At 36.0% G+C, this 15,379-nt stretch overlaps 3 protein-coding genes across 7 annotated transcripts; all 3 read right to left on the reverse strand.

Moving 5' to 3' along the window:
- Positions 1–560: 560 nt before the first annotated feature.
- On the reverse strand, positions 561–7,092 carry LOC121976424 (cryptochrome-1-like). Of its 3 annotated transcripts, none has more exons than XM_042528577.1 (6): positions 6,912–7,092; positions 6,124–6,665; positions 4,847–5,068; positions 2,449–3,161; positions 1,037–1,711; positions 561–797 (listed from the first exon to the last, which is right to left on the reverse strand). In XM_042528577.1, exons 2-6 carry the CDS (start codon positions 6,434–6,436, stop codon positions 726–728), a joined length of 1,995 nt encoding a protein of 664 aa, XP_042384511.1. In that variant the 5' UTR covers positions 6,437–6,665; positions 6,912–7,092; the 3' UTR covers positions 561–725. The 3 variants fall into 3 exon arrangements, with proteins under 3 accessions (XP_042384511.1, XP_042384510.1, XP_042384512.1); XM_042528576.1 differs by having other exon boundaries at positions 6,124–6,785; XM_042528578.1 differs by having other exon boundaries at positions 6,815–7,092.
- An 846-nt stretch (positions 7,093–7,938) lies between these two features.
- Positions 7,939–10,785, reverse strand: LOC121976425 (60S ribosomal protein L17). Its single transcript, XM_042528579.1, has 7 exons — positions 10,638–10,785; positions 10,511–10,547; positions 10,213–10,253; positions 8,878–9,108; positions 8,702–8,804; positions 8,565–8,632; positions 7,939–8,175 (listed from the first exon to the last, which is right to left on the reverse strand). The coding sequence occupies exons 1-7, from the start codon at positions 10,638–10,640 to the stop codon at positions 8,134–8,136; spliced, it is 525 nt and encodes a 174-aa protein (XP_042384513.1). The 5' UTR covers positions 10,641–10,785; the 3' UTR covers positions 7,939–8,133.
- Positions 10,786–11,209: 424 nt separating this feature from the next.
- On the reverse strand, positions 11,210–14,589 carry LOC121976426 (glycolipid transfer protein 1-like). 3 transcript variants are annotated; one of them, XM_042528580.1, is made up of 8 exons: positions 14,352–14,589; positions 14,223–14,270; positions 13,731–13,848; positions 13,046–13,101; positions 12,281–12,411; positions 11,907–12,042; positions 11,555–11,686; positions 11,210–11,472 (listed from the first exon to the last, which is right to left on the reverse strand). In XM_042528580.1, the coding sequence occupies exons 2-8, from the start codon at positions 14,253–14,255 to the stop codon at positions 11,437–11,439; spliced, it is 642 nt and encodes a 213-aa protein (XP_042384514.1). In that variant the 5' UTR covers positions 14,256–14,270; positions 14,352–14,589; the 3' UTR covers positions 11,210–11,436. The 3 variants fall into 3 exon arrangements, with proteins under 3 accessions (XP_042384514.1, XP_042384516.1, XP_042384515.1); XM_042528582.1 differs by lacking the exon at positions 14,223–14,270 and having other exon boundaries at positions 14,357–14,589; XM_042528581.1 differs by lacking the exon at positions 14,223–14,270.
- Between the last annotated feature and the right edge of the window lie 790 nt (positions 14,590–15,379).

The following is a 15,379-nucleotide window of genomic DNA, read 5'->3' on the forward strand; positions in this document are numbered from 1 at the left end:
TCTTATTAATTAATTAAATGACTTCGGACACTACCAAACTTATAAATGCACATTCAATCACATTAATTATTTATTTTAATCCTCGTATCAAACTCAGAATACACATTCAATAACATCAATTATTTATTTTAAACATCTATTGCCTATTTTTTAAAAAAATAAAATAAAATAATTATTCAAGCATATATAGCTCTATAGATCATCGAGCTCTACTAAATTCGTATCTACAAATAAAATAAAATAAATAACTCAAATAATCAAAATGATATCAATAAGAATTGCTGTAAAATGAGACGAAACAAGAAAACGAATTGCTGTAAAATGAGACGAAACAAGGAAACGAGTTGCTGTTGGCTGAATCTTTGTGCTGGAAATGAGGAAAAGAAACTATTATTGATGTTCTTGCTGGAACCCCATAGAAAATGAAAGGAGCAACGAAGAAAACTACTGAAACAATTAAGGAAAAGGAAGGAGAATTTTTTCCTTTTTCTCCTGTGGCCTCGGCCAGCTCGGTGGCTATGGTTACCCAACAAATGCAGCCGAATTGGTAGACTATAAGACACTGCTCAAAGCTTGGACCATTTATTTCAATCAAGCCTAGTGATAGATACAAAACTGTATCGATTTTCTAAGATTTTATGTATTATTTTCTGCCTCGTAATTAAACAAGTAGAATTAGAAAAGAAAAACGAAGCTAAGATTGTTAATGTACAACGGTGCGATGGCTATGGAAGCTCTGAAGTTCTCTTGGATGGTCTCGAGCCATGGAATAAACTTTCAGCATCACAGTCCTCTTCCTGCATCAACAACATAATTTATACATCAGAAAAATAGGCTTGACAAGAAAGATATGTTGAGAATATTGTAAATTCTCTCTGTCAAGTTTCTTCATTCTAAAAGATTATATTTGATTTAAGTGAAATAAAGAAACAACTAGATAGAATGACAGTTAGTACTGTTAACGCGTGCATACTGCTATCAATTTATATTTTGACAAAATATCTTCTGTAAACTCGAAAAGTGTATCAGCAACTACCTTTTTTTCATCCGGAATTGGATATGCTGAATAAACAGAATGGAATCTGTCTGAAAAATGTTGGCCTACTGAATCAAGTTCTTGTAGGGAATCTCCTGTTGGAGTACAGACATGGGATGGAACGGCACAATGACTTTCACTGATGCTTCTTTTCCTAGCAGATGAGGATTCCGCTGTCGAAATCAAATCGACATCCTTCGTCTTTGCAGCGCCAATTTGAGAACACAAGGCAGATGGGCAAGATCCTTCCCCCTCTAGAACTTTCACCTCCTTGTTTCGTGAGTTGTTCTTCACGTTGTGGAAGGAGGGTACCCTTTGGTCAAGGGACGAATGGTTACAAGATACTTCTTTCTTCACGATAACTTTTGGGATGTCAAAGCTATTCATACTGATCAGATTGTCCGCCACAACTTCATCTGAACTGCTCAATTGTGCTACTTTTGCAGCCCTATCAACCTCCCACATCATGTTAACAGCATCATCGAGTTGTTCCCTAGCTGTATCAATGTCTACAATTGGCCTTGGATAATTCGATCCTAGCTCAATGCCAGCTGATTTCAGTACAGTCATGGGAGCATCCCATGGACGATGAATCCATTCAGTCGGCATTCTAGCGAGCTCAGGAATCCAATTTCTTATATATTCACCATTTGGATCATACTTTTGACCTTGAACCTGATTCCAAATTGAAAAGATTGTGGGCCTTATAAGAAAATAATGTTTACCAATGACAATGAATAGGAGATTTTGCTTAATCTACGCGAAGCCAACCAGTTATCAAAATATGTGAGCTGGTTTTTACAGGAAGAAAGATCTGTAAGAGATCATTGCATGCGTAAATGAAAGAAGCCTTGATTATCATTAGAAGACAATGCCAGATTAGTAAGAACAATAGCATTATTAACAGCACTGAGAGTACATACAATTTTGTAAAAAACAGAAACTACAATATGTAATTAAACCTTAAGACTAACATAAATTTGTATGAAATCAAAAATTAAAAAAAAAAGTGTCTTATTATCAAATGCAAAAGAAAACAATAAAAAACTCAAACCAACTTATTTTTACTGTACAACAGACAGCAGTTCTTTTTGTAACAAAATATAAAGAAGATTGGTAGTCTGTAATCAGTAAAGAATATGGTTTGGGACGGTTTCCTTTATAACTAATTGTAACTAGGATTTAGTTAACGAGCAGTTGAGTCAGAACAGTAAAGACCATAAAGCTCGAATAGAATGACAAACGATGAGTTAGCAACAATTTTAGAAGGAACATATGACTTTTTTCAAAAGAGAAGGAAAATATGACATTATGGTGGATAATGTTCTTATAAAAATGTGATGTCAGTGATCAATGGCCAACCATTTTTTTTGGTAATCATAAGAACTCTTTATAGATTAGGTAGTTCATACCTCAGGACTGTCCATGCGTTTGAGCTCATGCCCATCAGGTAAGCTACCTGATACATACTGCCAACCAAGGATGTCACTTTCAAGATCAGCATCCAGTAACGTGTCCCAAAAGTATTTCATTCCCCAAGTCCATGGAAGTAGCAAAATTTTCACAAGAAAACTTGCCACGATCACTCTAGTTCTGTTGTGTAGCCAGCCAGTTGCCCAAAGTTCTCTCATACCTGCATCCACTAAAGGATAACCAGTCCTTCCCTGCCTCCAACACTTAAACTGGCCTTGATCAGTACGCCAAGGATAATGCTTAAGATTAGCCAGCAGTGATTGCTCATGTGTGAACGGGAAATTAAAACAAAGATACCGTGAATACTCTCTTAGCCCAATTGATCGCAAGAACAACTTCATACTTTCTTCTTTTTTACACTCCCCGTCTTTTGCCCACTGTAGTTGCTTGATTCTCACATTTTGATAAATTTTCCTAACACTAAGTTCACCAAAATGAATATACGGTGATAACAGTGAAGTAGTAGTGTCTTCTACCTTCATTCTGTTTTCAGAATAATCTACTAGATGTCCATTGATAAATTCACTTAACACCTTGTCTGCATTGCTCCAGCCAGGAGACCAGCCCCTACTTAATAAAGCGTTACTTAATTTTTCAGTTTCTTTTTCAAGCCCTAGCTCCTCGATTGAACAACTCTGAACACTTTCCAAGCCTGATACATCAGAACAAATGAGACAAAATGTATTAATATAAATGGCAAGTCAATTCCAATTTCTAAACTTCATGACTCTTCATGTGGAAAGAGGAAGGAAATGGAACATAATTGAATCTTGCACTATATCTGTGCACATCTTGTTCCTCTTATCCAAAATACTAAACCTTTAAAGCATTAATTTTGCAGGCATCGATAGAGATGTCCAATAGTTTGCTTGGATAAATATGTACTGGTCTTACAATTGTCAGCAAGCATCGAACAATGATACCTTGTAACCTCTCTAGGTAGAACCATTAAAATTTGTGAGTATTCTTTGAGATGTGATGTCAGGGCCTGGTTTGCTGTTGTCAGCTGGCAATGCCAATGGCAATGTGCCCATGCCCAATTTAACTAGTAGCAGCTAGTGACCTAGGGGTGTCAAAAATGAGCCCACCTGCCAACCCAAGTCAACCCAAAAAATATCGGGTTTAAGTTGGGGGGGTTTTCAGGTTGTGTTAGGATCGGGTCGGATTTGAGTTGACCCAGATTGACCTGAATTTAGTTTTTAGTGGATTTTTTTGGATTAAATCAAATTTTATTTTAAAAATTAAGATACTTTTATTGTATATCAATATCAAGGTTAATATGATAATGATGAATTATCAAGATAAAAGTGAAGAATTATTGTAAAAATAGCAAATATATATATAGTTTTTAATCAGGTTATCTGGGTTCAGGTTTAGGGTTTTAGATTGTGTTCAGCTTCGAATTGGGATTTTTTTTGTAATTCTTGCTTCAACCCAACCCGAACCCATCCGACCCACTTGAATTGACAACCCTATAGTGACCCAGTTTTGTGTCATTTGCTATTTAGTTTTTCTATATTATCATATGAAGTTTATGGGTTTTATCTAAAGACTTTATTATTTCATTATCATGTGTCTATATGTAATGTTAAATTTTCATAAAGTAAATTAAAATCTAAAAACAATTGTGTGTCTTGTGACATTAGGTTGACTTGAATTGCACAAAGTGGTGGAGCCAAACCAATCTAGGAACTCAATTACCAAATAGCACACTAATCTTAATTTGAAAGATAGCGAGAGCATTGCTGCTTGGCTAGGAAAATGACAATCCAGGAATTCATTTTCCCAAGCTTATGCTCAAGTATATTTTCAGTTTGACCAATAATATTTGTTCCTTAACTAAGGCATTTTTACCAAACATATGAGATATAGACATTTCAATGAACAAATGAAGCCTATTTTAAAGCATAAATTTTTAGGTGTTGATCTGATGAATGTTACACAAGCTTCATGCACAGAAACCTAGTACCTCTTTGAATAAGAATCATTAATTTTGGCAGAAGCCGAACAACTGGTAATAGACATTTGCATTGCCTCCAACTGATTTGCAAGTAATAAGGGCCGAGTATCTTGAATGTTGGCATTTCCCAGATATTAAAGTGGAATGAGTCATAGCTTAATCCAAGACAATGTTCTGCAACTATGTTACATCCTTATACACCAATAGGTGCTATATTGGACATTTGGACAAAAATCAGAGAGTATAAATTAGAAAACAAATGTTTTATAGTGATACATAAATAAAACAAACAGTGATATATAAATAAAACAAACAAGAGATATATATACACACACAGTCTTTAACATCACAAGAATACAATGAGCACGTAAGTCTACCTGGAGGAGGATCCAATTTCCAGGGAGGAAGAGGCAAAGTCAGCTCAATTGGTGTGCTCATGCACTTCTCCCAGAATGCATCAAAGGTGGTAAAAGCATGCCCACTCTCGTCATAGACTTCCCATGGTTCATACAAGAGATCCCCATTGAAACTTTCAACACTAATTCCAAGACTTACTAGCTGACTTTTTATTTTATGGTCACGAACAACAGAAATAGGATCTGGATAGAGCAGGAAGACTAATTGGAAATGGGGAAAATAACTGTTTCATTCAGCTAGGACAAAAACAAAACAAAGGTTGACTATTACAAACAAAAATATATGAATGCTAGTCCCAGATATAAGTGGTGGATGTATAGCAAATGAATTACTATTCAAATCTTTGAATGTTAAACATAATTCTTAGAGTGCAAAGATAGAAGTTAAATTTCTAAACATATTGCTAATTTAGACTAAAAAATATTTAATATTCTAAATTTGGATAACCATTAAGAGGCAAACTGGTGTAGACTGTATTATTATAAGGTCTAAAACTCTCTACTTCAGATTGAGAAGAATTGGGTGACAACTCCCTTGGTTTTGAAGGCATAATATTTGCAACCCAATTTTATGGGTAAAACACTTTCTTTTTTTTTTGTAACCGGGTATCCAGATCTTGCAAGCTGACTAAAGTTGATCAATAGAAAAATTAACTGAAAATTATAGTAGCCATTAACTGAAAATCCATTAGAACCATGAAATGACTGAAGTTGATCAATATAAAAAAGTGCCGTAGACAATTCCTAACCATGCATGAAATATTACCTAAATGGTATGTACTAATTGTTCCTGATGGCTATAGATAGTAAAACAGAAATGTCAGAGAATAACTTCGAATAATTAATTTCACAGGTTACTTGAGAGACAAAGTTGCAATATCCTATTTAATAACTTCTTGTTGAAACGTTAAAAAAAAACGTCATTTTCTAACAAAGTACAGTAGGGACAGGACAATGAAGAGCCTGCTGATGCCATGCGTGAATGAAAGTATGGTTTTCTTATTTTATTTAAATTTTACTTTTTTTCCTGCAAAAAACTTGTTGATGAGTTGAACCAGTAAAACTAAACAGAGAACCATATGAATCAAACAATCGATCTGGTGCATGAATGTTGACAAAAAAATTCAGTTGTCCTATACTCGTCTATGTGCTAAGGAAATGTTCATGTAAGTACATGAACTTGACACCTATTATTCAGGAAAATCACTCAAAGCAAGTAAAACATTGCAACAACTTACCATAAAGATGGTTATAAACCAATCTAGTAGCCCCAACTGAATCAATGCAATGCAAAAGAGCAGCAAGAGTGCTGTCAGCTCTCATGAACACAGGAGGAGCGCCAAGGGACCTCAATGTCTGTTCAAGGTGCATGAGCGACTGCTTCAGCCACCATCTAGAGACTCGGCCGGGGTAGAACTGGCCCTCTTCGCTAGGGCACCAAACAAATACAGGGAATACACTGCCGTCCTTGGCCGCGGCAGCCAAGGCTGGATTATCCTCGATCCTCAGATCCCTCCTGAACCAAACCACCGTCTTGGGTCGGCTTCCCATGGCCGCAGCAATCTCAAGCGCCCATCGCCACCAGCACCAGGAACTCAACCAAAGGCTAGCGCTCTCTTGCACAACAAGGCAAACACCAAGAAACCCCTCAAGTCAAGTTGCTCCCCTGATCCAACCGAAGACAAAAATCGAAATTTTCGGGCAGGAAAGCCACGGCGAGCACCTTAATGCACAACAATCTTACAACAAACCGCTCCAAATCGTGCGTGCTTGCACCCCCCTAACGAAATAAGAACTATCAATCAGTCAGAAGACTCGTCTACAAAAAAAAAAGAAATGGGCAACCGACGGCATGAAGCCCTCCTCCAAACGGGAAAGCGATTGCAATCTTGGAATGACCCTACCAAACGAGAAGACCACAGGATTTACCCAATCGGAAGCAGTCACAAGAGCATGGGTGTAAAAACCATATCTTTATCCCTAGATCTAACTTCCAAAAGAAGATGCAACTCTCCTCTGCCCTCACCTTGTCTGACAACCAATGATGCTTCGCCTTGCCCCCAAATCCAGAAGTGCCTCCAACCAATCGGGGAACGCTCACCTTCACCAGTCAGTGCTGACCAACGAGAAGTAAGAAATCAAAACCTCTCTTCTTTCGTCATCTAAGAACAATAAGTAACTGGGAATCGTTTTGTTCCGCACCCGCAACCTTACCTGCTCTGCACACCAATTATTTAATTTGATCCTTTAATATATAGAAATATTCAAACCGTGCTTTTCTGCTCCGTATAATGATCGATCAAAATTAATCGCCTTGTTATTGTAAGATGGAAATTCATTCAAATGTTCTCCATAATGAATACAATAAAATAACATTTACCGAATAATGAGGGTCGGAGTGGAATTTTTTCCTAATTTACAAAGGTCGGATTTGAAATATTTGCTCGAATACGGAAAATAGATGCGTCGCGTTAAGTGTCACATCAATTAGGCTCGTCGTAGCCAACAGCCCATGCTGGGAAGGTGCGGGGGTGGGGTCCACTAAGATATCCCATTCTGCGAGGTGGTCCCCTCCACCCATTTTAGATTTGGGACCGGTCCACGGTCCTTTCCCGACGCAGCAGCTCGGTTCGGACTGGACCACGTACGTGATTTATATCATTTTTTACAAAAAAAATATATATAAATAACAAAAATTGCAAAGCAAGAAAAGAAAGGGGACGTTGAAAGGTCTATCCTCCAGTACAAGAGATTACTTATTTATTAAACAATGATCTAAACAAGATAATTTGTAACTAGATCATTAGATAATTTTTCCCTGATGAAATGAATGTCTTCGAATGCATTTCTTGTTCATAATCGTGATAAAATAAAGATAATTGCATGGAACACCATTTCCTCTTGCACAAATGCACTTTGGTATGGCTTCCTTTAAAATGTTTGAAAGAGTTTATTTTCTATCCCAAATAATATTTTATAATTTAAAGACAGTGCACGACGAGGATAATAGGTTAAACACTCTTAATGATATAATAAATCAGAAGCTTAAAGAGTTAAAGTGAAAGTTGAAACAATTAAAGACATTGCAAGGAACATGAGCAAACAGTTGGCGGTCCAAATCCAACAAAGTTCTCGTTAAAAAAAAACGTAACAGAAAGTAACTGATGAAGCAAATTGATAGAGTGCCAAAACAATTGAGTAATATGAGCTTCCATAAACTATTATGCCTACGTTGATGCCTCACTTGCTCAAGCTTTCCTGGGCTTGCTGGTGGCAAGTTGGGTCTCCGGCTGCAGCAACAAAATATGCAATCAGACATCAACACAAAACATCTTTGGGTTCTATGCGACGAGAAATATATAAAAATATTTGCCAAAGGATATTTACTTGGAAAAAAAATAACAGTAAGTGACTGGAAGCAAATAAAAGTAGTTTCAGAATTTCACTTGCTTTATTCTTCAATGGCATGAAGAGAAACAGATTTAAGAAGAAAGCCACAAGTAGAAGGAGAGGCAACGATCAAGGGTAGAAAATAGTGAGGGGAAAAAAACCACTATCAGCCTCTAGGGTATCAGTCAAAAGCAGCTATCGACAAGACAAGAAAAGGTAATTTGGATTGTCACTTCCAAAGACATGAAAAAGAGATTCCACGTAAGAAGACTGAAAGGAAGAAAATTACCTCTTTCTTGACAGACTCTTCCTTCTCAGACAGTATCAGTTCAATATGGCAAGGAGAGGACATATAGGCTGCAATACAGAGTATTGCAGTAGATTAGAAACTGAAAAGAAACATATTAGCTGAACAAAGGAACTTACGATTGATTCTTCCATGAGCTCGGTAAGTCCTGCGCCTCTGTTTTTGGGCTTGGTTCACTTGGATGTGTGAGATGTAGAGTATGTCAACATCCAAGCCCTTCACCTACATAAATGAAAGAAAGGTTAGCAATTTAAGCAGAGCACTGGAGATGGAAGGTGATGGCTTATATTCATACTTCAGCATTGCTTTCAGCATTTTTAAGCAGATCCAAAATGAATCTAGCTGATTTCATGGGCCATCGACCCTGCCCATTCGGATGCCTGTTCTTTGCCTGAGCAGTTCGACCAACACCACCACAAAACCTTCGGAAGGGAATAGCCTGCTTGTGGGCAATTACGTCCTCAAGGTACCTTTTGGCCTTGGATAAAGGTAGCTTTCTAATTGCATGAGCAGTCTCCCGCGTGTTCTGTTGACATAATCAAATTTGAAACACTTGTCAACCACATGCAATGAATTATGCAAATTCTGTAACAAAATATGAATCCTACTGACTATTGAGCGTACCATTGCATTACCCAAAAAAAGGAAGAAAAAGAAAGACAATTTCATAATCAAACAATATATTAGAAAGAAGCAAAAATACAAGTACAACTAATGCTATTGCCTTGCTGTGAGGAGTTTTTATTAAACTGTTCACATAAGCACTGTAAGTAGAGATATTCTTACTAAATAACTAAATACATAAAAATAAGGTCTGAAAAATAGATTTCAAAATGTCAAACTAATGCATAAGTTGCATATTTCTCTAATTATATTAGATAATATTTCAGTTAAATGTTGCATTATTTCTATGTTAATGAAAAATCTATACCAAAAGATAGTCATTAATTCATTTTGGTAAATAAATCAAAGAGTGCTTTGCATTTAAATAAAACTACTCTACAACAAGGAAAATTTTAGAATATGCAATTTTCTTCCAAAATTAGTTACAGCAATAAAAACTAAATTGATATAGTGATGAAATAATATCCCTTATATGCATGTATGTATTCATTAACTAATAATCATTAATGATATCAAAATAACCAATTAAAGAGCCCTGGTTAGAATACCAATTCAAATTGTGTACAATTATGTTTTATATACGGATTAGATTCAATTCAATTAGATAACCAAGAACATGACAAGCCTTCACCATGAATTAATATCACCACCCTTAATTACAAATTCATCATCCAATATCATATATGCTGGTAGATTTTAAGTTTCTTAAGGAAAGCACATGCTGTCTAGAGTCTAAACCTTTCCTTATGACATGGGACTTGATTAATCATCACTCTTCTCACTTCTATCGACCTAGAATAATGAATATCCAAATAGCAGGTCTAGTTTGAAGCAAACTGCCAGGAAAATCACACCTTTTTAGTGTCGCGGTCTTAATTAATCACTCACTCGTCAAATTCTTAGAACAGGGAACACTGATGCATTTTCTTAAGAATTTTTATCAAGTAAAATTTGCCCAATAATTTTTTTAAAACTTAGAATAGACCAGTGAATGCCTATAACATACCTTGAAGTGAACCCTCAGGTCGCGACCCATGGCTTTGGCAGCTGCAAACACCCAACAAATATAAGTTTAAATAAAATTAATAACTAGTGACACAAGCATCAGGACATTCCACCTCGAACAACATAAAAATAAGATCTCAATCACAAGTCGAATCCCACTCATGTCATAGTAAAAAGAAAATTTTAGGATCTAGATTACTCCTTGAGCAAACCAGATGACCCCATAACAAACGGAAAGCATGGAAAATCAACCATAGTCAAAATTTGAAGCGAATAAACCATCAAAAAGAAAAACTTACACTTGGTAGGGTTGGAAGGATCTCTCGAGTACTTCACCTGATTGAACGATCGGCGAAAAGAAATCAAATTAGTATTAGATTACCAGCAAAACTAACGTCCCGAAGTAAGGGGAACGATGGATCTCACCATGATTGCAGAGAGTTCTCAGCGACCTCCAACTCTGAGCGCCTGCGGCGGAAGTAGAGAGGACGGTTTTCGGACCCTGACTGCGGTTCCCTGGGACGAAAACTTGGGCTTATAAAGAAACCCTAATGGGCCTAAATCGCGTTTGATTTCTGAAAACTCTCCATTTCTTACTTTAAATTTCTAAAACAAAATTAATAAATAAATAAACATTTCTCAGTAAATGTAACTTTAAAATATATCATAAAAACAGTCAAAATAAAAATAATAAACAATCAACAACCGAAACTGCATTTTTTTTAAAAAAAAAAAAAGAAAAGAAAATTAAACACTTTTAAGAAACAAACAAAAAAATATTTCTGTGAATACATATGATAATATTTTTCTTTTCTCATTAATGGAAGATTTAAATCGAGCCATTAGCTATTAATCGGCATGAACTATATATCTTTTTGAAAATTTACATAATTCCTTGAAAATATTGAACTTTCTAATAAATGAAATATCTTATTTCTCATTTTCTATAGAGCAAACTTTCCCCTTCATTTCCTTCCTCCTCCCCTTGCCCACTTTCCTTCCAGGCAAGTAAATTAGATTTAATATTCATTAAAAATGAACGATACGGTTCACAAGATAACCCAAATGTTGCAGTAGAAAGTACAAACAGGAATCAAATTGTAACAAAAGTCATGAATCTCTCATCCACTAGAAGGATTATTTGTATCTGTTTTCCATCGTAGTTGGATAAGTTTGGCAAGATACTCAGGTGTTGCGAGAAACAGAACAAACTTAGTTGTCGCAATCAGGAAGCCTTCATATCGTCGAGACCTACGCTGGCCTACATGTGAGTAAACCAACAAGTATGTCAGTTGATGTAAACATAGTGGTAGAGCATGATAACCAAGTTAGAGGGTGTTTACAAGGAACTTGTGATTCTCTGCCAGAAGAGGGGCAAATGTCTCGCAAAATTGTTCAATATCAGCATTTAGGTCACCTGATCCACCAATGACATCCATGAACTTCTTCCGATCAGGAGCAAGTTTCATAGCAACCTGTAAAGGACCTTTGCGCATAAGTTGGATAATCGATATCAAAGTTCAAGTTTTCAGCTAACTCTTTTGAATCGAAAGAACATGGCAAGTGAAAAAGGCATATAAGACACCAAATGATAGAGCAGACATGAAGCAGGAGCAACACACTTTGTGCTCCATGGATCAGTTGCATTGCGCCAAACTTCTATAAGTAAAAAACTGATAACCATCAACACTATACCGTGAAGCTAGAACTAGCAAGCCAGCCGTGCCATTTCTTTAAGGTCTTGGTGTAGGAATCAGTGCAAACTTGAGTCATTTTCCAATCAGAATGAACTAGTAAGTTCCGGAATAACTCCACCAGGAAGTCCATTGCTCTGAGACAAACACAGCTTAACTCATAAAACTGTTAAATGGACAGCAACTCATAATCATCATGAAGACAGGTTCATCTCATGCTAACAATTGTATCAAAAACACAGATTTTTGGTTTAATGAAGTATACATCTCCTCTATGCTTCAACATCATGAATCAACGTTTACATTCTAGAATCCAAATGTAGGAATTTACCATTCAAAACCTTAGAGATTACCAAGGTGCATAAAAGAACAGACCTTGTTAACCACAGAAGACCATTGGTGCAACTTGAAGAGCCCTTAGCTGTATTAGCATCTACTTCTACTTGCACTATACTGTATAGATGTTCAAACTTCGATGGATCAGAGTTGTATTTATTTTCCAGTCTCTGTGAAAGAGTTAAATGGGTCAATATTGTTAGTTATGCAAGAGAGAAAAGACCTAAAATTTGCTATCACATATTGATTAAGTTTGATTTAAAATTCTTACAAACTGATAAGTCATTGTTAAATCAGCAGTGTCAAACAAAAGCAGAAAAATTATTGACCATAGAGAAGCCTCAATAGCCAAAGAACTTCCAAAGGTGGAAAGATCGGTGTTAGGTCTTATATGAACACATTATCTTCATCAAAAATAGGAGAATCGAATAGCAGGGCGATACAAGATAAAGTTGAAATTCACTAGTTTTTCCATAGTTACCAAATTAAAAAAAATAGAAGGTATTTGTATTCATTGGAACTCATGCCCACAAAAAGTTTTGAATGCCAAAGACATGTGAAATCCTATTTTTTGGAGCAAGTAGGAGTAGAGTGTAAATATTATCATTGTGGGGAAGAAATAATTTTGGTTTATCAGGAACAATATTGATTTCAAAGGAATCCATTAAAGAATAAAGTTATAGAGAAGAAGGTATTATAACAAGATTTGAAAATGTTAACCACTTGTAATTTTTAAGCAACTTGGGAAGCAATACCTCCAACATCCTTATGAATAAGAGTATCTAATTAATACAAAAATCTCACCGTTATGTTGCCTCCAATATCAGACTTAACAATAGCCAGCGCAGCTCCGAAATTGTCTGGTAACAACAGTGTAAACTTTAGAGACATAATTGTAGACATGGAAACTGGAGGAAGGGACATTATGCTCTAATAGGAACAAGATAGGCTACTTTAACATTTGTAAGTTTCAGTTCGTGAATATTTTTTCAACAAGATTATCACATGACATAATTAAAAGAAAGTATAAAAAAAGAATGTATATGAAAAGTGAATAATAAGAAAAAGTCCTTTATATCCAATGATGGCTACAAGTGATGCATTTTTCACAATACATTTACCAAATGATGTTTCTACTATAAATAATAATGTGAGGACTTCCAGAAGTACATATGACAAAATACCGGTGAGGAGAAACAAATCCAACAAAGTGAATAATGAACTCATGCACAGTTGATGAAACACAACATTGTATCAAATACTATTTGATATACAGTTATACACAGAAAACTACAAATATCTAGTTGAACTCTTGCAAGAATCATGTTACACAGACTAATTCATTCAAAAACATCACATCAGTAAATTCAGAGTATGAGTCAGCTTAGCTGTATATTGACAAGAAAATAATCTCTTTAAAAAAAAACAAAGCCATGATTGAGATCAAAGTTCACTTGTGGGAGAAAGAAGAGCAAAGCAGACCACATACCTAGAACAGGGAGAACAAGCTTGCACACGTCAAGGAAGGGCTTTGTAAGCATAATCCCATTGTCTAACTTGACATGCTTCATTCCTTCCAATGATGGAGTGAACACAGTAGTAGCCATCTAAATTGGCACCATGCCCAGAAACGTTAAACAAAATAAATGAAGATTGTAGCAAATTACACGATATGGTCCAAAAGACAAATACACAAAAACCCCAGGTTAAAACTACGAAAGTAGGAAAATCACTGATAACCAAGCACTGCCAAATGAAAGTTCAAGATAACACACAGTAGTCGATCTCACTTAATCGAATCAAGAACACTCAACCAGAACAAGAAGTTAAGATCTGAACCAAGTAAGATCCCACTCTAGATCTGGGACTCAACTGTTATTAAACAAATCACGCGTCAAAGAAAAAGGAAAAAAAAAAATCTCAGAGCGAGTATTCTATGACATCCAACAAAGATCCATTGGAAAGGAAAAAAAAAACCTACTTTGTGCACACTGGCTCCAAACCTAGCCTGCATATCTATCAGAAAGCACTGAAAAATCCAAATTTCTCAGCAAAAATGACAACAAAAACATGAAATTGAAGAGTTTTAAGAGGTGATTCGATCAGGTACCAAACTTTTTGATGACAAAATTGAAGTGATCGAATCGTCTAATCCTCCGCTCCGCCGGCGAGACTACCAGATGCAATAGAACTGACACGGAGATACGAGTTTATCGAAGCAGAATAGCTCTTGATCTCAATGAAGGAGAATCGTTAAAACAGCAGATGAAACCGATGCGATCGATTCGAGGAGGAGGCAAACTGGCAAAGCAAAGAATCAAAGTATTTGAGATCGTGAACGGCATAAATTCTGTACAGAAGTCGTGACTTGCCATAATTAAGGGTGGCAATTCGATTCGGGTTCGGGTTCGGATTTACGGGTTCAGGTTGGTAGGTTAGCGGGTTCGAAAATGATAACCTGAACCCGACCTGATTATGAATTCAGGTCAAATTATTCAACCTGAACATGATCTGTTTATTTTCACTTGACCCGAACTCGACCCGTTTAACTCGTTTGACCCGTTTAACCGGTTGACCCATTTAACCCATTTGACCCGTTTGATCCGAACATAACCTGAATTCAATAAAAAAAATTTGTATATTAAATTAAAAATTAAAAATAATATTTATCTACATAAATTAAAAATCCATATCATAAATGATAAATCATAGCAACATTGCTATCAATAGCACATCTCTATAGTTAGGATTTTTAACTTTTTTAAATTTGTAATTTTAGTTTAAATTTATAATTATAAACGGATTTACGGGTTATATTGGGTCATTTCAGGTTGATCCGAACCTGACCTATTTATTAATTGGGTCAATTGGGTCGACCCAATTTCAACCCGAACTCGAAACTACCCAACCCTAACCTGATTTTTTCGTGTTCGGTTCGGATCGTGTTTTCGTGTCGGGTCAAAAATTGCCACCCCTAGCCATAATATTTGGATGCGAGGTTTATTCCATCCTGGCCCTTGCAGTTTTTTGAAATTCGATCATGAATTTCTTTAAAGGAAACTTCTCTTTAACAATTCCCTACCCAAAGTTTCAAAATTCTCAAAGTACTCCACAATCAGGTTTAAAAACTCATTTTAC

Source organism: Zingiber officinale, chromosome 4B, assembly GCF_018446385.1.
Source record: "Zingiber officinale cultivar Zhangliang chromosome 4B, Zo_v1.1, whole genome shotgun sequence".
Classification (NCBI taxonomy): domain Eukaryota; kingdom Viridiplantae; phylum Streptophyta; class Magnoliopsida; order Zingiberales; family Zingiberaceae; genus Zingiber; species Zingiber officinale.